This window comes from Cebus imitator, unplaced genomic scaffold (genome assembly GCF_001604975.1).
Source record: "Cebus imitator isolate Cc_AM_T3 unplaced genomic scaffold, Cebus_imitator-1.0 Scaffold905, whole genome shotgun sequence".
NCBI lineage: Eukaryota > Metazoa > Chordata > Mammalia > Primates > Cebidae > Cebus > Cebus imitator.
Window position 1 is genome coordinate 65,356 of NW_016108220.1, and position 21,500 is coordinate 86,855.

The following is a 21,500-nucleotide window of genomic DNA, read 5'->3' on the forward strand; positions in this document are numbered from 1 at the left end:
AGGCTGGGAGGGGCTGTTGCAGCTGTTCACTTGGGCAGGACGTCAGAGGACTCAGACACCAGCCTCCCATCGCGGGTCTCAATCTTCTTCACAACCACGGCCTTGGTGGAGCTGGTGCAGCTGAAGGTGGAGCCCGCACCAGAGCCAAAGCTGGAACCCAGGCCGTAGCTGAGGCCGGGGCTTGTGAGGCCCCCACAGGCAGAGCTCAGACCACCTGCATAGCCGCTCGTGGTCTTCGTGTGGATACTCATGTTCTGCATCCCAGACTCCAGCCGGCTCTCCTCGCCCTCCAGTAGCTTGCGGTAGGTGGCGATCTCGATGTCCAGGGCCAGTTTGACGTTCATCAGCTCCTGGTAGTCACGCAGCTGCCGTGCTATGTCCTGCTTGGCCTTCTGCAGGGCTTCCTCCAGCTGCTGCTGCTTGGCACGAGCATCCTTGAGTGCCTGCTCCCCACGATGCTCAGCATCTATAATGGCAGCCTCCAGGGAAGCCCTCTGGCCTTTGAGGCCCTCAATCTCGGCCTGGAGCCGGCTGATGTTCCGGTTCATCTCGGAGATCTCAGTCTTCGTACGCCGCAGGTCATCCCCGTGCTTCCCAGCCAGCTTCTGCAGCTCCTCATACTTGATCTGGTACATGCTCTCCGCCTCAGCCCGGCTGCGGTTGGCGATCTCCTCGTACTGCGCCTTGACCTCAGCGATGATGCTGTCCATGTCCAAGGAGCGGCTGTTGTCCATGGACAGCACCACAGAGGTGTCGGAGATCTGGGACTGCAGCTCCCGGATCTCCTCTTCATACAGCTGCCTGAGGAAGTTGATCTCGTCAGTCAGTCCTTCCAGGCGAGACTCCAGCTCTACCTTGTTCATGTAAGCTTCATCCACATCCTTCTTGATGAGGACAGATTCATTCTCCACCTCTGTACGCTTATTGATCTCTTCCTCATACTTGTTCTTGAAGTCCTCCACCAGCCCCTGCATGTTGCCAAGCTCCGCCTCCAGCTTCAGCTTCTCCTGGCCCAGAGTCTCCAGCTGCCGCCTCAGGTTGTTGATGTAGCTCTCAAACATGTTGTCCATGTTGCTCCGAGCCGTTTTCTGCTGCTGCAGGAGGCTCCACTTGGTCTCCAGCATCTTGTTCTGCTGCTCCAGGAACCGCACCTTGTCAATGAAGGAAGCAAACTTGTTGTTGAGGGTCTTGATCTGCTCCTTCTCCTGGGTACACACAGCCTGGATGTTGGGGTCCATGTCCAGCTTAATGGGGTTCAGCAGGCTCTGGTTGATGGTGACGGCGGTGATGCCTCCCAGGCCTATGCCGCTGGCCCCCGCATAGCCTGCACCCAGGCCACCGAGGAAGCCAGTGCTGCTCACTCGGGAGAAGGAGCTCGAGCGGGCACTGGGCCCACTTGCGAAGGAGCGGCTGCTGAAGGCCCCGGGGCCAGTGGTGGACACCCTGTAGGACTTCTGGGTCACCCTGATGGACATGGTGGAGGCAGGAGTGGAAGCAGGCGGGCTGAACCAGAGAGAGATTCCAGAGGAGCGGAGAAGCTGCTGCTTGGACCTTGTTTTTTGTTTTTTGAGATGGAATTTTACTCTGTGACCAGGCTGGAGTGCAGTGGTGCGATCTTGGTTTACTGCAACCTCTGCCTCCTGGGTTCAAGCGATTCTCCTGCCTCAGCTTCCCAAGTAGCTGGGACTACAGGCGTGTGCCACCATAACTAGCTAATTTTTGTATTTTTAGTAGAGATGAGGTTTCACCAGGTCGGCCAGGATGGTCTTGATCTCTTGAGTTCATGATCCTCCTGCCTCAGCCTCCCAAAGTGCTGGGATTACAGGCGTGAGCCACTGCGCCTGGCCCAGTCAGCTATGTTTTACACATTCCTTCTGTGCTTGGCCCTTTCCTTTCACTGTCTCATTTAATCCAAATGACACCCTAGGAGGTGAATATTAGTTTTACAAATAGGACTCTTGCAAGGAAGTGACTTGCCTAAGGCTACGCAGGGCCTTGGGCAAGCTTCGCATTTTGACTGTTCAGCCCCAAACCAAGAGAGACAAGAGAAGGGGCCTCAGGACTGCCCTCAGAACACTTACAATCTGGAAAAGATTTACCCAACATGCCATTAATTCACAACACTTAGCATCCCTCCCTAAGGTCCAGATGACAAAGTGCGTTCATTTCTGTGACATCGCTCTATGCAGAGACTGTGGAAAACTGGGAATCGTTTCTTGACAGGTGGACACAAGGATTCCAAAAGGAGGAGGAGGTAAATAAAGGGGATCTGGGGCCAGGCGTGGTGGCGCACACCTGTAATACCAGCACTTGGGAAGGCTGAGGTGGGTGGATCTCGAGGTTAGGAGTTCAAAGCCAGTGTGGCCAAGATGGTGAAAGCCCGACTCTACTAAAAAAAATACAAAAAAATTAGCTGGATGTGGTGGCGGGAGCCTGTAATCCCAGGTACTCAGGAGGCTGGAGCGGAGAATGGCTTGAACCTGGGCAGCAGAGGTTGCAGTGGGCCAGGATTGTGCCACTGCACTCCAGCCTGGGAGACAGAGCGAGACTCCATCTCAAAAATAAATAAATAAATACAAAAAATCAAAAGGGATCTGGATCCTTGCTACTTAAAGTGTGGTCCCAGACCAGCAACACTGACCCACCCTGGGTGCTTGATTCCCTGAAAAGTGACTGTTATTTCCAGGGCGTGGCACTCTTTCTTGGGCACCAGTAACCAACTGAGCCCAACTTGTTCCTTCCCCACACATACCTTGGTGCACAAAAGGAGCTCACATCAGATTGGTGGAGACCTGGGTTCTATGCAGCAGTCCCTCTCACTTGCTATGTGACTTGGGGCAAGTTCTGACCCTTCTCTGGGTCTTAGTTCCCTCCTGTATGGGAAAACAACTGCCCAGATAGTCGTTTTCAATCCTCAGGGCCTATTGCTATCTCTTGGGGAACTTTTAAAAAATTCTGATGCCTGGGCTTATAGCCAGAAATCCTGATTTAATCGGTGTGGGGCGAGGCCCAGGGACTGGTACTTTTAAATCTTCCCCAGATCATTACATTGGTTTTGTTTTTTTTGGTTGCTTGTTTGTTTTTTGAGACAGAGAAAGACTGTCGCCCAGGCTGGGGTGTAGTGTGCGATCTCCGTTCACTGCAACCTCCGCCTCCCGGATTCAAGTGATTCTCTGCCGCAGTCTCCTGAGTAGTTGGGACTATGAGTGCACTACCATTTCAGGCTAATTTTTGTATTTTTAGTAGAAACACGGTTTCAACATGTTGGCCAGGCTGGTCTCAAACTCCTGACCTCCTGAAGAGGGGGCAAGTGATCTGCTCCCCTCGGCCTCCCAAAGTGCTGGGATTACAGTCGTGAGCCACCACGCCTGGCCCCAGCTCATTACCCTGTACAGCCAGTGTTGAGAAGCTGGAAGCCAAATGGCTGGTTTTTAAAAATCTGGATGCATCAGTATTTGCTGCTCTTGAGGCTTCAGATACCCAGGCCCACCCAGACCTTTTGAGTTAGAATTTCCTTGCTGTGTGGTGGGGCTGGACATGAGTACATTTAACAAGCTCACAAGGTGATACTGACATACCAAAGCTTCAGAACTCCTGGAATCAATGGCCTCTGAGGTCTCTTTCAGCTCTGATTCTGAGGTCCTCCCTGTCAATGATTTCTTTCTTTCTCTCCACGCAGGAGCTGCCAGTTGGTGGTGAGCAGAGACGTCATCAGCTTGTAAGCTGAGCTTCAGTGTCCCCTGAGAATGCAGCCAGCTGGCAACGGTGGAAGAAAGTGGTGAACTCATTTGACTTTTCTTTGTCAGCTCTTCCATGTATATGATGTGCAAGAGGACTGGGGCTCTGTGTCAAGGCCAGCTGGGATGCTGAGGTTTTGTGTTAGGACCAAGGGGGAGGCTGATGGCTGTTCTTGTTTGTGCTGCTCCACGCCATGGCCTAAAGGTGGGTACTAGCCACTGGCTGCTGCTGCCTGGACCCCAGCCCAAACCCACTGGAATGAGAGAGATGAGTCTTAGAGTAGACGCAAATTAACCTACCCAAATTTGTCTCTCTGGGTCAGCCCCCAGGTAGGCAAGATAGATACCTTGACTTCCAGGAGAACCCAGTACTGGAGTAAGGAACCGAGAGGCAGGCTCGTAGCAGGCTCTATGCCGAGCTCTGATTCTACCCTGTCTTAGAGAGGCCATCCTGGTATCTCCTTTCCTCCATGCGGTATGTGGCGATTTAATGGTAGTGAAATTTATTGTGGGTAATGGAGTGTCAAGCTCCTTATTGCTAATGGATGGTTTCAAATGTGGAGAAAGATTTATTAGATAAATCAAGCATACACCTCTGAGAGAATATTACTGTGAGTGAAAACAATTATATAGTTAAACAAAGAGGAAAGAAAATTTAAATGCATCTTTAAAGGTCTCTTTAAATCAGTTTAAATGTGTGATTTTTAAAAGATGGAGGGGATTAGTTTCAGCAAATTACTCATCAATTTTTTTTTTTTAATTCAATGGGAAACCAACAGCCCTACTTGGCTTCCATTTAAAAATGTTATTGGTATTTGAAGAAGAAAGGAAAAAAAGTTAAGGAAGTGACTTGGGTAGCCTATTGCAGTTCTCAGGTTCTAATTTCCTTGGTGTATAATGAGCTCTCCCTGGAGCAGAAGGAAGGGGTCAGGGAGGCAGCAGCCAGAACCGTCATTCAGAGAGGAGGATCAGGGATGTCTAACTGATATTAGACAATGCATCAGAGCTTTAGAGCTGGAAGCAACTTTGGAGGACATTTGGACAATTTCATTGTGCCTGTGAAGAAGCTAAGGTCCAGAGAAGAAAAGGGGCTTTTCTAAGAACCCACAGGTGGTAGATTGCAGAGCCAGAAGTTGGGCTTTGCCATTGCTGTCTCCGTGCAATGGGAATAATATTTGTCTCAGGGTGTCTGGAGGAGACAAGAACCTAGGGAAAGTACTTTGGAAAGTATTCATGCTTAGTCCTGGAAGGGATGGTCTGTGGAAGAGATTGGCTGTAAGCCTCCCTGGTGGGTTCATTTTTGTGAGGGGCCTTTCCTCTACCCTTGGCCACTTCAGCAGTTCCACAGCCAGGACTGTAGCTGGCTGAGGTTCCACACCTCTCTCCCCAACCAAGCTGAGGAGAGGCACAGGCAGACACAAGCCCCTGACATTTTCCTTGAGATGGTGACAGCTGGTAAGACTTTTGACTAAAGGAATAAAGAGCAAGCGGGCGAAAAAAAGTTACTGTGTTAAAAGTGGTTTAAAAATGTTGTGCACCATCTGTTTGGCCACCATGGATTTTTGGGGCATGTGTAGGGGGAGAGACCTCTCCCCTCCCACTCCTGAGCTTCACTTCGATAAGGACCGACTAGGAGAAGTTTGAGCATGTCTGCAGGCTTTGTTTTCCATGTTCCTCAAACGTTCTTTCTGCTCCCTTCCCTTAGCTTCCAAAAATGCGTGCTCTCATTCTGCTTCCTGAAAAGATAATTTCTTAATTGCTAATAAAATAGAGAGACTGCAAAGCTTGGCACATATGGATCAACAGGCAGGTGTTTGATTTTGGCCTTTGCTGTCTGAGCTTGGTTCTACTGGAAGGGAAATAGAACCTAAAAAACAGGTATTGAAAGACACATTTTGAATGTTCTCACTCACATGTGGGAGCTACAAATTAAAACAATTGAACTCATGGAGATGGAGTAGAATGATGGTTACGAGAGGCTGGCCTGGGAAGTGGGGAGCAGGGGAAAAAGTGGGGATGATTAATGGCTGCAAACATATAGTTAGATAGAAGGAATTGGTGCTAGTATTTGATAGCACAACAGGCTGACTATAGTCAACAATAATTTATTGTGTATTTAGAAATATCTAAAAGAGTAGTATTGGAATGTTCCTAACACAAATAACTGATAGATACTTGAGGTGATGAACACCCCAATTACCCTGAAGTGATCATTACCACATTGCATGACTACATTAAAACATTACATGTACCCCATAAATATATACATCTACTATGTAACCATAGCAATTAAAATTTTTTAAAAGAAAATACCATTTGAAGCAAAATAATAAGAAAAACTAAAAACCAAAAAAAGCAAACAAAACCAGGTATTTAAGCTCTGCTCCACCTAGTAATACCACAATCAGGTTTCCCTTCACATCCTAACTCTTTAGACCGCTTCTGCTGACATTTTTTATGAAATTTGTCTGAGATGTTTTTCAGGTTTTTTTTTCCTTTTGTGAATAGGGTTATAAAAATATATATTCTACATCGTTATTGCTGTAGTACACGAAAATTATTAATTTTGTGTGTTGATTTTATGTCTGATCGACTTAACTCATATTTGATTCCATTTGCTTCTTGTGGAATTTTCTGATAGATGGTTATATTGACTGCAAATACTAACAGTTTGTCTCTCTATTCAGAGTTACATTTCTTATTTTCTTCTCTTGTCTTTATGGGTAAGCTCACAGGGCAATATTGAAAAGTAGTAGTGATTAGAGACATCTTTGCCTGGTTTCTGATTTTAAAGGAATTGTTTCTGATATTAACTATGATATACACTCTGGGTCTATGGTATAAAAACATTACAAATAGAATTTGTTAGTTTTAGTCAGAAATGGGTGTTAAATCATATTAAATGTTAGCATCAGTTGAGATTATCTGTTGAGATGATTTTACTCTAGTGAGGAACATTACTTGCTTTCTAATGTTGGACTATTCTTACATTTTTTGCTCCTAATATCTTACTAGTTTTTACTTTCTAATACTTTAGATAGAATTTTTCTATCTTTGCTCATAAGTAGTATTGACTTACTTCTTTCATCTATGTTTCCTTACCCACTTTTGGTATTAGGTTATGGTAGCCACATGGAATGAGTTAGAGTCATTTTTATCTTTTTCCATGCCTTTCATAGTATACCACATGGGATTATGGATCTTTTGAATGTTTGCTAGAACTTGACCATAAACTTTCTCATTTTGGTGCATTTTATTGGAAGTAGGTCTTAAATTACTATTTCAATTTTTTATGATTATTGGTCTTCTATTATTTTCTTCTTGAACCAATTTTTGTGATTTATTGTTTCTAAGGAAATTATTCATTCATTTAGATTTTGAAATGTTTTGGTCTAAAGTCTCATTAATTGAAAATGTGCTTTGTATATTATGTCTCTTTTCTCAGTCTTAATGTTGTTTAAATATCACCATTAGTCCCTCTCTTCCCACTTTCAGTCTTGTCACAGGCTGTGCTAATTTATTGATATTTTCAAAGAAACAGCTTTTAGTTTTATTGGTCTATATTATTGATTTTTTGTGTTCTAGTTAATTAGTTTTTGCTTTTTATCTTTATTAATATCTTCCTCTAATTTCATTGAGTTTATTTTGCTTTTCTTCTTCTAACTTCTTGAATTAAAGAGCTTATTGACTTTGCTTTTACTTTTTTCCTTGTTTCTAATAACTTTATTTGAGACTATACATTTTCATGAGTTAGGTATCTATCTCAGGTTTTTGATATATGGCCTCTTCTTGTATTCATTTCTTTTTTTTTTTTTTTGGGACGGAGTTTCGCTCTTGTTACCCAGGCTGGAGTGCAATGGGGCGATCTCGGCTCACCGCAACCTCCGCCTCCTGGGTTCAGGCAATTCTCCTGCCTCAGCCTCCTGAGTAGCTGGGATTACAGGCACGCGCCACCATGCCCAGCTAATTTTTTGTATTTTTAGTAGAGACGGGGTTTCACCGTGTTGACCAGGATGGTCTCGATCTCTTGACCTCGTGATCCACCCGCCTCGGCCTCCCAAAGTGCTGGGATTACAGGCTTGAGCCACCGCGCCCGGCTCTTGTATTCATTTCTAAATAGTACATTTTTTTCTTTGCCAATGTAGAATTTTTTAAAAGTATTTAGCATGCTCAGGTGCACAGAATTGTTTAGCCATTTTTTTTTGTTGTTAATTTCTAGTTTTTTATTACATTTTGTCCCAGAAAGTAACCTGTCGGACTCCTTTCTAATGAAATTTGTTAAGGTTTCCTTTGTGAATAATTTTTTTTAAATGTTTCATGTATGACTGAAAATAATGAAGTCTCTTTTTCTTAACATCGATGTTCTCACTTTAAAATTATAATGTGTATGTTCTTCAGATCCTCTCTAACTGTCTCTGATCCACAGCTACTTGATCTGGTGATTTCTGAGAGCTGAATAGCAAGGTCTCTTACCATGATTGTAGAATAACACTTTCTCCTTGTATATTATTCAGTTTTTGCTTTCTGCATTGAAGCTAAGTTATTGGATGCATAAAAGTTTATGGCTGAGGTATCTTCTCTATTGATGTTATATTTTATCAACATGGATACTCCATCCCCCTACTTCCTTTCATTGTTCTTTGCCATGAGTTCTATTTTTTTGATATTATCACAACTTGGCTTTCTTTTTCTTAGAATTTGTACAACATAGCTATTTTCATTATTTTATTTTTCACCTCTCTGTCTCATTTTGCTTTAGGTGTATTTTACAAGCAGCATGTATCTGGATGTTAGTTTCTAAATCTAAGATTTTCCATTTGAATAACTTTTCATTTCATTTTTTCTTCTATAATGGTTTGAAATTATTCATCTTATTTTATATTGCTAACCCTAGATTGATGCATTGAAGCATTTTAAGAGACATATTAATATTTAGAGTCAATCATTTCCTAGATCCTAACATCAAAAAATATTGAAAACTTCTATTTCTTTCCTGCTCACTTTCTCCTAGAACTGTGAGGATATAAATTTCTGTTGTTTAAACTCCCCAGTCTGTGATATTTTGCTATGGTAGCCAAAGTTGATTAATCTGTTTTGTTTCTTGGAGAAATTTTCTCTTTTTCCTTGTAAATTTTTCTAAAAATGTTTGAGTGTGAGTCTTTTTATTTAACTTACTCAGCAGTTGATAGGCCCTTTCAATCTAAAGACTTCTATCTTTTTTTCAATCTAAAGACTTCCATCTTTTTTTCTCTCTCTACCTCTTATTTCTCCTCCTTCATTCCTCTTATTCCCATTTTCTGATTAAATGGATTTTTATACTGTTTGATTCATTCTCCATTTCTCTTTAGTTTTTTCTTAACTTCCATGTTTCCTTCTGTGTTCTGTTTCTGGGAAAAGTCCTTGGTTGAATCTTCCACTTTAGTAATTTTCTCTTAGTTTTTACCTATTTTGATATTTGGCTCATATGTTGATTTTTTTAAGTTTCAATACTCGAGTTTATAATTTCCAAGATATTCATCTGATAATTTTGTATGTGTGCCACATTCCCTTGCATGAGAATACTAATTAGACTTTTATAAAGTATTTTCCTATTGATTCTATTAATTCTTTCCATGGGCATTTAGTTCTTCAGTTTGTTCAATTTAGTTCTTCATGTCCAGTTTAGTTCTTCGGATGGTTAAATTTGGGGCTTTTCTTTCATGAGGTTGATTTTCTTCAGAACCCCAACCAAGCATCCCATCAATCATCCTTGGGTGCTCCTGCTGCCTTGGACGCTGGTGTTCCTCCATTTCTTGTAGCAGGTCTCTCCTTTGTGCTGTTGGGATGTGGTTTCCTTCTTCAGTCTTCTCCATCTGCCTTTCTCCTTTCAGCCATTCCTAACTTTTTCATCCACTGGGTACCCTTCTTTTTTTCCATACTGGTATGGATTATTATTATTATATGTTATATTCTTATTTACATGCTGTATTGGTTATATTGCATTTTATTTATATTATTATCATCAATGTTTATTATTGTTATTATTTCTTTTCTTCTAAGAGTTTAGGATAAGAAGGGGAATATGGAGATTTTGCCCTGGTTCACTGTTTTTATCCAACCTCCTCAACTTTGTATGTATTGAAGACTGATGTTTTAAACACAGTTCCAAAGATGAGGGTGAGTAGTTCGACTAGGAGTTACCAGGGTTAGGAGATCCAGGAGTTACCTGGGTCTGCCCTTTGAGTCTGGCCAACAGCTGCACTGCACTCACAGTCCATAGTTCCATTAGCGGCATTTTTCCACCGGGAATTCCCTTTGTGTTTATTTCCAATGTTAAGATGTTCTTATCCTGCCTCACCTCTGGTTGGAAAGCTTGTGAACTCAGATGGGTTTCCCATTTGCTGATCAGCCATGAATTATTAGTGCAGGAGAAGAGATGGACATAAAGAAATCAACCTGCTTCTTTGTGTCTGGCATGAGGGGATGTGGTAGGCATTGTGATATGCCACCTAGATCTACTTCTACATTTCCCCTTTCTCTCCTTTGAGGATTGCCTCTGATAAAAGAATGGCTTTGCCCCTGGTGGTCAGTAGCCGTCTTTCTCAGCCTTCTGCCCCAACTCAGGCAGTTCTGAAGGCTCACCTTACCTTCAGAACTCCCCATGCTTCCCTGACAATACATTGCAGTTCACTGTCTCCCTCTTCCCAATCTGCCTCCTCCCTTTCATTCCACTGGTGCTGACCCCAAGATCAACTCCCTAATGAACCCCATGCCTACTAAACTTCATCTCAGGGTCCACTTCCTGTGGATCCCAACCTATGATCAAGTATTTACTGAAAGTTACTACATGTAGCAGAGCAAAGCACCATTGTAGCTATATTTGGCTACAGAAACCCTTCAACCAGCCCTGGGAAATGGGGAAAGTATGGGGAGGCAACGGCCCCTTACACATGCATTTCGATTTGCCCACCCAAATCTCTCCTTCTGCAGCTTCCCCAGCTCAGAAAATGGTAATACATCTATTCAGTCAATCAAGACAGAAATCTTAGAGTCATTTCTGACCTCAAACTCTAACACCACGTTAATTAAATTCATCAGGGAATCTGCTCAGCTTTACCATCCAAAATCTTAAATCTGACCCTTTCTTACCACCTGGAATGCCAACCCCTGGGTCCCAGCCACCATCACCATCCCTAGCTTGGATTACAGCAATTGCCACTGAGAAAGGAAAAATAAAATCTTAGGACCCCCAACTCAGCATGTCAAGGGAAAAGTTAAGTCTGGATACCAAGTCATGCCAAAAACTTGCCTTTCCTTTTGTTCCTAAATAGATAGCTACTAGATAGAAGGCCACGTTCTGCCCAGGGGGCCTCCCTCACCCTGACAATGTAAATTAACGGCTTATCTTTATGGTTCAGGACAAGAGGAGACTAGAAATTGTACCCTTCCCTTCCACCACCTACCCCGAGATGAATTTATATTCGCCTTCTTTCTGTACTCTGTATTTACTGTATCTTATGTAAAGTGCAGATTTACTGAGCGCGAGACGAATACATAATTGACTGTTCCTCTGCCCCCTCCTTTTCATATACAACATGTGGATTCAGTAAATGCTAATCAAAGCCTCATAAAAATGTAACAATATCCTCCCTCTATTTTTTTCTCTCCTTTCCCTGCTTGCCCATCTTTTCCCTGTTAAATATTGAAGACCTTAAAATCCTCCTTGGAAAAAGTATGAGCCACAGATCCTATTGTGGCTCGTGTCTCTTTATCCCAGGCATGCCCTCAATTTGGGTAAAATCAGCCTTTAAATTGATTGACATCACTTTTTTTTTTTTTTTTTTTTTTTTTTTTTTTTTTTTTTTTTTTTTTTTTTTTTTGGTTTATACCACCTAATCAAGCTCTCAGCTTCCAAACTCTTAGCTCCTACAATCAATTCGCAACACAGCAGTCAAAAGGATCTTTTAAAACCAAAGTCCATTCATGTGTCTCCTTGGCTCAAAGTTCTCCAATATTTTCCATCTCATTTTAATCAAAACTCCTAGCCCTTCTATGGCCCCCAAGGCTCTTTATGACCTGGCCCTCCCCTGCCGTCCTGCTGACCTTTCTTCCACTACTTCCACCTTGCTCACGCCAGTCCATGCCAAGCTTGTTCCTGACCTACTTGAAGTTCTCCCTGCTGAAAATGGCCGGATAGCTTCATGGCTCCTTCCCTCACTTCCTTCAACTTCCATTTCAAATGTCCTCTTATCTTCCTTCACCACCCAGTTAATGACGCTAACCTCCTCTCCCTACAATCCTAACTTTGGCACTAAACCATGTTTATTTTTTCCCATAGCACTTATCACCATGCAATAGATTTCCTTGTTTATTTAGTCTGTTTCTACCCCAAGCAGAATGGAAACTTTATGAGAAGTGCTTTGTTCACTTCTATATTCTTAACATCCAGAAGACTGCTCAGCACAGAGTGGATGTTCAATAAATGTTTGTCAAATAAATGAAATTTTAATTCCCTGACCGTTCCCATCTCAGATGGGAAAATTGCTTAAGCACAGATAATATTCCTCCTTCTGCCTCTTACTTGTCTAATGACCTTCCATGAGCCCCTTTACCCTATCAGTCTATCAGGAAGCTGAGGGGCTGAGACAAGTGGTCACTCAGTATCTCTTCTCGGTCTGATCTTTTGCTGAAATTGTGATTTGTTGAATGCAAACAACCTGGTGTGACATTACTGCCACTGTGTTTCTATTGCTTAAGTGAATTCCAAATGAAGCCCAGCTCCAGCTTCCCTAGCATTCCTCCCCTGTGTCATCCCACCTGCAGGGAGTGGCCCCAAGTGCTTGACTTTCTTTCCATTTTAACCTTCCCATGCCTTTTCTGTGTCCTGTGACTTGCTTTGGCCTCACATTGGGCAGATTGTATGTCATTGCCCTTTGCTCTGGTCAATGGGATATGAGCAGCTGTGAAGTCAGCAGCAGCTTGAAATAAACTTGGGTGGTGAGCTTGCCCTCTTGGCTTCTTCCATCACAATGAGAAACATGTCTTGGCTAGCCCAGTGGGTCTGAGAAGAACTGAGAGATACCTGGAGTACCTGGATCAAACTCAAGGCCAGAGCCAAACTCAGTCAAGCTCAGGCGAGATCAGCAGAGCTGCCCCAGCTAACCCATATATGTATGAGTGGGAATAACAATGCTATAAGCACTGAGTACTGGGGTGCTTTGTTATGTGGCATTATTATGGCAGGAGCTGACTAATACACCAGTCTTCCAAAACTCAGCTCAAGGTACATACTCTTCCAGAAAACATTCCCTTAGCCCAAGGGCATGGCCTAACAGTGAGAATTTCAGGTCTGTTTCAGGTTAGTGAGATCAACTGCTTGCAAGAACTGAGAGACTGCAACAGAAAGAGGGGAAAATGGGCAGCCAATATTGTGCAGTTGTGCCATTTGATGACTCTGCAAACAGGAAGAACAAGGATCGAGAGGATTTATGGTATGAGCTGGTAGAATGGAGCTGGGGCTGGCTTCTTTTCCATTTTTTTTTCACAAGGCTCCCCACCAGGACACAGGAGCTGCCCTTGGCCTGAAATGTGGTTCGACCTACGGCTTCTGGGTGTATCAGACTGGGGCAGCAGGGCACTGTTATTCTGACAGTGAACATTACACCTTTCAAATGGACATTGCAGAAATTTAGAATTGAGTCTCATCAAAATATCCTGATTTACATGTTAGGAAAGTCAAGGGAGAAGTTACTTTATCTTCCTTCTAACCCGATGGAAAGATTTTTAAGGAGACTTTACTGCAATCGTTGTTTCTATTGCTTAAGTGAATTCCAATTGCTACTGTAAATTCCATTCATTATTTAAATAGCTTTAGCTCCCTTAAGAACCTAAGTGCCTTACAGAGAGGAAGGAGCTTTCAAATCCATGCAGGGTGGGGAACTGCTCAGGGGGCTCAAATCCTGGGGCATAGGGAGAGGGACTGCAGTGTTCATGATGGGTCTGTAGGGAGGCAGATCCAGAGCCGGACTGAGTGATGGTAGGAGCTGGGAGAATTGCTAAGATCATCTGGGACTAGGATGCTTTCCTAACTTTCCTGATCCTAAGAATCCTCTGAATCATTTGTCAAAAATAGATCTGCAGACCCTTCCTCTGGAGATTCTATTTTAGCAGATCTGAAATGGAGCCCAAAATTTCATACTATCAAGAAAGACCACACTTGATTTTGACAAGTAGACATGTTTGGAAAATACTGATCTATCAAGCTGCCTTGTTTTATAGGTGAATAAATTGAGTCCCAAGGAGGGGTCTTTTCCCAGATCACAGAGCCCCAGTTAGTGCTAGAGCTAAATCCAGGACAAGATCACTGAGACCTGAATGGCAGGTTTAGGATGCCCAATTTGCAGCTGTGCTGCTGGGACTGGAACTGGTAGTGTCGTCTGCAGGTCCCTCAAAACATTTGTTTAGCTGCTGATTTTCTGTAAGAACAGCTGAAGGCGGTGCTCCTGGAGTCAGACAGACCAGGTTCAAATGCTGACTTTACTTTTGATTCACTGAACAACCTTGTGCAAATGGCTTAATTTTTCTGAGACATTAATATGGCTATTAAATCAGATAATGTACCTGCCCCTAGTAGGTGCTCAATAAATGATTATTGCTTATGAAGCGCTAGACCCCCTTCCAAGTCAAAGAACTGGCCAGTATGAACCCATTTAATAAACAAAACAAGCCTATTATTAACCCCATTTTAAAATGAAGAAAATTGAAGAAAACTTGAGTGACTGGTTCAAATCACGCATAGCAAGTGAGAAGCAGAGGCGGATGTGAACTCATGTAGTCTGTAGCCCCCTTCTTTCCCTTGAGGGCAGGGTCTGGGTCCCACTTACCCCAGCATGGCCCCTGGTGCAGGCCTCTGCACACAAGTAGATATCAATAAGTGCCTGATGAATGAGATTGAGATTTAAAGACAGGATGAGAAATTCACTTCGAGTGTGGCTGAGGGTGGGGTATTAGCATGGGGCAGCCGGAGATGGCAGTAGGAGAACCTAGGTAGAGAAGCCTGTACCCAGGGAAGATGGGACAGAGCCTGCAGGAGCAATCCCTGGGAGTTAAAGACTGGTTTCAGGCCGAACAATTAGCATTGAAATGCGCAGAAGCCTGGAAGTTTTTTGCATTGTCGCCTGCAATAAGGAAAAATCCAGACTGAACTGGCTGCTTGGATCAGAAGTGATGTAACGAGCTGGCTTTGGCCTAGTTTTTGTAAAGCAGGCGGGCCCCTGGCTCTCCCACACCCTTTTTTCCAGAATTGGCAAGTGACAGCTACCGCCATCTAGTGGTCCGAGTGGCACTGCACAGTCATGGGGAAAAAAGGTTGGTCCGCACCACAGGGACTAGAGGATGCCCCTGGCTTCCGTCTCCCAGAAGATGAGAGCCCCCAATGGTGGTAGAGAGTTTATTCTGTTCAAGGCATGTTCTTACCTTTTACTTCATTAGATCTTCTCAACAATCCAGGAGGTCGTCAGGGGCCATTAACTCCATTTTACGGTGAGGCGACAAGTCCCTAAAGGAGAGGGGTCTTGTTCAAAGTTGTATTGTCAGTTATTAATGGATCCAGGACTGAAGCCCAAGCCTTCACAATACAATTTCTTAGCCCAGAAGTAATACAGAGAGGTTGTCGGGTCCTTTAAAGTCTCCTTGAACAGGGAATGGAAGATGATTAATCCTGGAGGTCTTGGTCACGTCTCTGCATGGAGGTGAGTCCCCTTCAGCTCAATGACTTGCAACTTTTCTCTGGAAAGAGAATCTTCACTTGGGATATCTCGGCTGATAATACTCACATGGGAGGTTTCAGAAGAAGATGAATACTGTCCCTCCAGCTCTTTACTATTGTCTGTAGTAAAGGCCTGGTCATGTGGCGGTCAAGGTAGTTTGATTTAAGCATCTGGGGATTGCATCTGTTTTGAGGCCCAATGAGGGGATGGTTGATGAGTGGAGGATGTCTTTGGATGAGATTAATATACGAATGGGGATCTCTATTGGGAGAATCATTCAGTTATCAACTTCAAGAAATCAAAGTTCTTCTGGCTTTAAGTCTGCTGTTGGGACTATATAAGAATCGAAGCCTAATTCTTCGTAGTCTGTATATTCATAGCTTCAGTATCATTGGTGATCCTCTTACAGTATACTCAGTTAAAGCTTATCTGGTCCAGATCCTTTGTATGAAAGATGGGAAAACTGAGTCTCTGAGAGGGGGAATGACTAGGCTGACATCACACTGTGGTTAAAGTCCTTCCTCTCCAGCCTGTCTTTTCTGTTCTATGTACTCTGGTATAATAGCTGGTGCTTGGAGCCTGCACTGTTTCAAACAGATATAACTGTTTTTGGCCCAGAGTGAAAATTGGTGATGATGAATGAGATTGAGATTTAAAGGCAGGACGAAAAATTCACTTTGAGTGTGGCTGAGGGTGGAGTATTCGCATGGGGTAGCTGGAGAGGGCAGTATCTCTAATATCTCCCAAATTATACCACAAAGGTATGCAAAGGAAAAGAGAAGCCCCTTGGTATATATGTTTGTTTTAGCATCCGTAATATCAGTAATTCACTTTTCAATGAAATCTTAGGGAGAATTTGAATATGCAAAAGAGATTAATGTGGTGAGAATTGAGGAAGCTGACATTTACTGTGCCCCTGGGGATCTCTGCAATGCCTGAGAGAAAGGGAGAGGGCATTTAAAAGTAAGACATTGCATAAGGAGCACTGGCTGTGGAGTCCTAACACCTGGGCTTTAGTCCCTGCTCGGCAAGAGCTTGCTCTGTGTGTGACCTTGGGAATCACTTCCTCATTCTGCTCTCTCATAGATTATTCATTCCTACAATAATCCTGATCTTCCTACTGCCTAGGGTTGATGAGAAGATCACATGGAGGGAATAGGGAAATGGGTGTGGAAGTGGTTTGTAGAAAGTCAAGTGCTACATTTATAAATGTTTTTTTTCTTTAACTAAATTGAGGTAAAAATTTATGTACAATAGAAATGCACAACTCTTAAATGTTTAATTTCATGAGTTTGGAAAATTGTAATCAGCTGTGAAGCCATTATCCAAAACAAGATACAAAGTATTGACATCCCTCCAGGAAGTTCCCTTGGACTCATTTGTAGCCAACCTTCCAAGCCTGCAGGCAACCACTATTCTGATTTCTATCACCTTTGCTTAGTTTTGTGTGTTCTAGAACTTGACATGAACAAACTCAACCAGTATGTACTATTACGTGCCTGGCTTCTGTTGCCCACTGTAATGTTTTTGAGATTCATCCAGGTTGTTTTTTCCTTTACTGCTGCTGAATAGTATTTTATTTTATGGACATACCACTATTTGTTTATCTATTTTACTGTTGCAAACAATTGAGTTATTTCCAGTTTTGATATTATGATTAAGACTGCAATTAGTATTCTCTTCCACATTTTAAGTGCACATATGAACCCATTTCTGTTGAAATAGGAGTGGAATGTTGCAGCATACAATACATGCATGTGTAACTTTAGTAGAAGCTGCTGAACAGATATCCAAATGGTTATACCATTTTAAATTCCCAACAGTGACACAGCAGAGTTCCAGACAGTGCATAGGTTCCACATTTTGTATTGTTAGAGTAGTCATTCTAGTGAGCATAGAACAGTATCTCATTGTAGTTAAAATTTGCACTGATGTTAAGTACCCTTTCTTATCAGCTGTATGTATGTCTTCCTCTGTGAAGTATCTTTTATTTGTCAAGTTAAAAAAATTAGCTTGTCATTTTATTATTGATTTGTAGGAATTCTTTATACATTATACACAAGTCATTTGTCAGATATGAATGTGGCAAAAACTTCTCTACTATTTTTTTTCCTATTCATTTTCTTAATGATGTCTTTTCATAAGCAGGGATTTAAAAAATTTAAGTTCAAGTTATCTATTGCTTTCATTATGCTTAGTGCTTTTTAATGTCCTAGGAAATCTTTGTCTAATCTAAGAATGCAAAAACTATTCTTTTGTGTTTTATTCTAGAAGCTTTATTGTTTTCACTTTTATGCTTAAGTCTATGATCTGTCTTAAATTATGCTTGTGTATGGAATGAAGATAGAGTTGAAATTCATTTATTTCCATATGGATAAACAATTGTTTCAGTACATTTTGTTAAAAACATTTTCTTTTCCCCAGTGAACTGATTTAATACCTTGGAAATTTTATTTTTCAATTAAAAGGTCTAAAATTTTTTTTTATTTTAAAAATATAAGACAGTAACATTGACTTTTGGAAGGATGTACGGTTCTATGACTTTGAATTCTGGTATAGGTTTGTGCAACCACTACCACAATCAGAATATAGAACAATTTGATCACCTCAAGAAACTCACTTATGCTATCTATGTGCCTCTCCTTTTGCTGACACCACACTATCTGGATTACTGAAGCTTTGTAGGAAATCTTACAATCAGGTAGTGTAAATGCTCCAACTTTGTAATTCTTTTTTCAAAATTGTTTTGACTATTTTAGCTCTTTTCCATGTCCATATATTTTTCAAAGTCAACTTGTCAATATTTAAAAAAAATCCTCCTGGGATTTTTATTGGAATGGTGTTTAATCTGTAGATCATTTTGGGAAGAACTGACATTTTAACTAGGTGAGTCTTGCAATCCATGAACATGGTATATCTCTCCATTTATTGAGGTCTTCTTTAACTTCTTTCATAAGCATTTTGTGTAGTTTTCAGCATACAGATTTTATATAAGTATTTCATTTTTTGGAGGGGTATTGTGAACGACATTGTTTTAAAATTTTGTTTTCCAATTATACGTTGCTAATATATAGCAATATGATTGATTATATGGGTTGCCTTGCAATCTTGCTAAACTCATGTATTAGTTTTAGAAGGTTTTATAGATTCCTTGGTACTTTCTGTATAGAAATCTATGTCATCTACAAATAGAAGGTTTTATTTCTTCTTTTCTAATCTGCATGCCTTTTGAATATTTTCTCTGCTTATTGCAAATAGATAGGCCTTCCTGTACAATATTAAAAAGAAGCAGTGAGAATTAATCCATGCCTTGCTCCCAATCTGATAAGAAAAACATTCACAATTTACTATTAAGTAGAATGTTGGCCATAGACTTTTTACATTTGTTCTTTATCAGATTGAGAATGTTTTCTTCTATCTCAAGTTTATGGAGAGTTTTCGTTATGAATTGTTGCTTTTTGTCAAATCCATTTTCTGGATTACATATGATGATGTATTTTGCCTTTTAAAATTTTACTATAGTAGATTACATTGATTGATTTTTAAATATTGAATTAGCCTTATTTACTGCTACAAATTCCAGTTGGTTGTGTGCGTGTTTTTTAAAATTTGGTTGCTATTATTTTGTTGAGAAATTTTGCTTTTATGTTTATACAGGATATTAGTCTGCAGTTTTTTGTTTGTTCCTATTTTTGTATGTTTTTGGTATACTGGCTTCATGAAATGAGTGGGTCTATGCTTCCTTCACTTCTATTTTCTGAAAGAAATTGTGTAGAATTAATGCTTTTTTCTTCTTTAAATATTTTGTAGAATTTTCCAGTAAAGGTATCTGGCCTGGAAATGACTTTTTTTGGGAAGGTTTTTAAAGATAGATTCAATTTCTTTAATATTTATAGGACTATTTAGGTAGTTCATTCATTTCATCTTGGATAAGTTTTCTTTTTTTGTGGTTTCCAAGAATTGTTCTATTTTATCTAAGTTTCTGAATTTATATGTATTATACTTGTAGTATTTCCTTATTATTTTTTAATGGCCACAGGATCCGTATCTCTTTCATTCCTGATATTAATAATTTGTATCTTCTCTCTTTTTGCTCTGTCAGTCTTGCTAGAAACATTTTAATTTCTTCAATTATTAAAAAAACACCTTTGGCTTGATTAAGTTTCTCTATAGTCTTTCTGCTTCAATCTCATTGATTCTGCATTACTTTTACTGCCTTCTTTCTCCTGCTTACTTTGGTTTTGTTTTACTCTTCTTTTTCTAGTTTCTTGTGGTAGAAACTGAGATGACTGATTTGAGATCTTTTTTTTTCTTTCTTTTTTAACCAATATAAGGATTTAATATTATACATTTTTCATCTAAACACTTAATTTTAGATGCAACTTGCAAATTTTGATAGACTGTATTTTTATTTTCATTCAGTTCATGTATTTTCTCATATTTCTTGAGACTTCTTTTTTGACCTATGAATTACTTAGAAGTGTGTTGCTTAATATGTTAGCATTTAGATATTTTCCTCTTCTTTTTCTCTTATTGGTTTCTAGTTTAATTCCATTATAGTTTGAGAACATAATTTGTATAATTTCAATTATTTTAAATTGGTTAAAGCTTGTTTTACGACTCAGGATCATGATCTATCTTGGCGAATATTTAATATGCACTTAAAAAAAAGTTATATGTTGCTTTTATTGGATGAGGGTATTCCATAAATGTCAGTAAGGTCTTACTTGTTGATGGTGTTTTTCAGTTTATTCCTATCTGAGAGTATGAGTTCCTTTTCCTACTTCTTGACCCAGAACTATAGAGTGTCTCCTAGAGCTCTCTATTCATATTAATGACCACGTCAAGGTATCAGGCCATGTCATGTTCTGGTCCTAGTAAAACAGAGGGGAAAAAAGAATTCACAACATTCAATGGTACTTCGAGTTCTGGTCTTACTTCCCTATCTACCTGTTAATATTTACTACACAGAGTCCTCAGAATGGTGCATATATTTAGTCCAGGTTTTAAAGTTGTTTTTTTCTTTGGGGAACTACCTCTTAGTACTCTCAGTTCATGAGATGTGAGGGGGGTGGACCTCAACCCTACTTCCGTGTGCTCTGATCTGACCAGTTAATGTATTCTATCTCAGGGCTGCAATGATTGGTTGAGGAATGAGCATGTGATTTACATTGTACAGGGTTATTTCTGAGACTTTTGTGGAAACTAGTAGGAAACAGAATTTCTCTTCACTGGGGTTATTTATCTACGGGAATGAAATCTTGTCACAGCTTGAGAAGAGGTTGCCTGAGAGTAAAAGAGCACATTGAGGAAAGTGAGCTAAGAAAGAGAAAGACAAACTCCTGATGAGCTTGCTTAAATACACAGATCCAGTAATTCCTGAAGCTAGTAGTCATCTTCCACATTCTAGACATTTCAGGTACATGAACAAAACAAAACAAAACAAAACAGTTACAACCCCTGCCACCAACTTCCTCTGCATTAGCCAGCATCACTTGATGTTTCTGCTACTTAATATTAAAAGAGTATTAATACATATCTACATATCTTAAGTTTCCTTTCATTCTCCTTAACTTCCTCTGTCAGATTCTAGGGACCCATTGCCCCCTTAAGCCTCAGGGCACCATCCCCTTCCTTGAGAGAGCAATTAGCTGATTTCATGGTTCTCCAAACAGAAATGGTTGTCCTTAGAGAATCTCAGCATGACAAGTGGGCAGAGAAGCTGGGTCTCAGTATGGAGCCAGAGAGCATGTTTGCAAGTCTGCATCTGCTGGCTACATTAATGTGCAAATCAGGCTGTGGGCCAGGGTTTATTTTTAATAATTAGAAGCCCATCTTACTTTAGAAATGTGCTGCAGCTTCCTGTGACGAAAGGGAAAAGATGGTTCATTCTTTCTTTCCCTCGCTCCATGGAATCTACATTTCTGGAAACTTGGAGATGATATGGCTTATTCATTCTTGGAACTCAATATTCAAAAAGGAGAAAATTGTGTGTAGAATAAAAGATGACTTTTAA

General features: G+C 41.0%; 1 protein-coding gene and 1 long non-coding RNA gene across 3 annotated transcripts in view; one reads left to right on the top strand and one right to left on the bottom strand.

Annotated features, from left to right (window-relative positions):
* Nucleotides 1-6: 6 nt before the first annotated feature.
* Nucleotides 7-1,517, bottom strand: LOC108298173 (keratin, type II cytoskeletal 8-like). Its single transcript, XM_037735683.1, has one exon. It carries the CDS (start codon nucleotides 1,473-1,475, stop codon nucleotides 27-29), a length of 1,449 nt encoding a protein of 482 aa, XP_037591611.1. The 5' UTR covers nucleotides 1,476-1,517; the 3' UTR covers nucleotides 7-26.
* An 8,251-nt stretch (nucleotides 1,518-9,768) lies between these two features.
* LOC108298174 overlaps nucleotides 9,769-21,500 on the top strand; it is a 28,021-nt gene continuing 16,289 nt past the window's right edge. Inside the window, exons 1-2 of one of the 2 annotated variants that reach the window (XR_001822471.2) lie at nucleotides 9,769-9,893; nucleotides 15,207-15,466. This is a non-coding gene — a long non-coding RNA (uncharacterized LOC108298174). The remainder of the gene's footprint in view (nucleotides 9,894-15,206; nucleotides 15,467-21,500) is intronic. The other variant, XR_005198706.1, reaches the window with a different exon arrangement.

Bases quoted from the DNA above. Each gene is read 5' to 3' on its own strand.
- LOC108298173 (XM_037735683.1), bottom strand. From the start codon at position 1,475: ATGTCCATCAGGGTGACCCAGAAGTCCTACAGGGTGTCCACCACTGGC.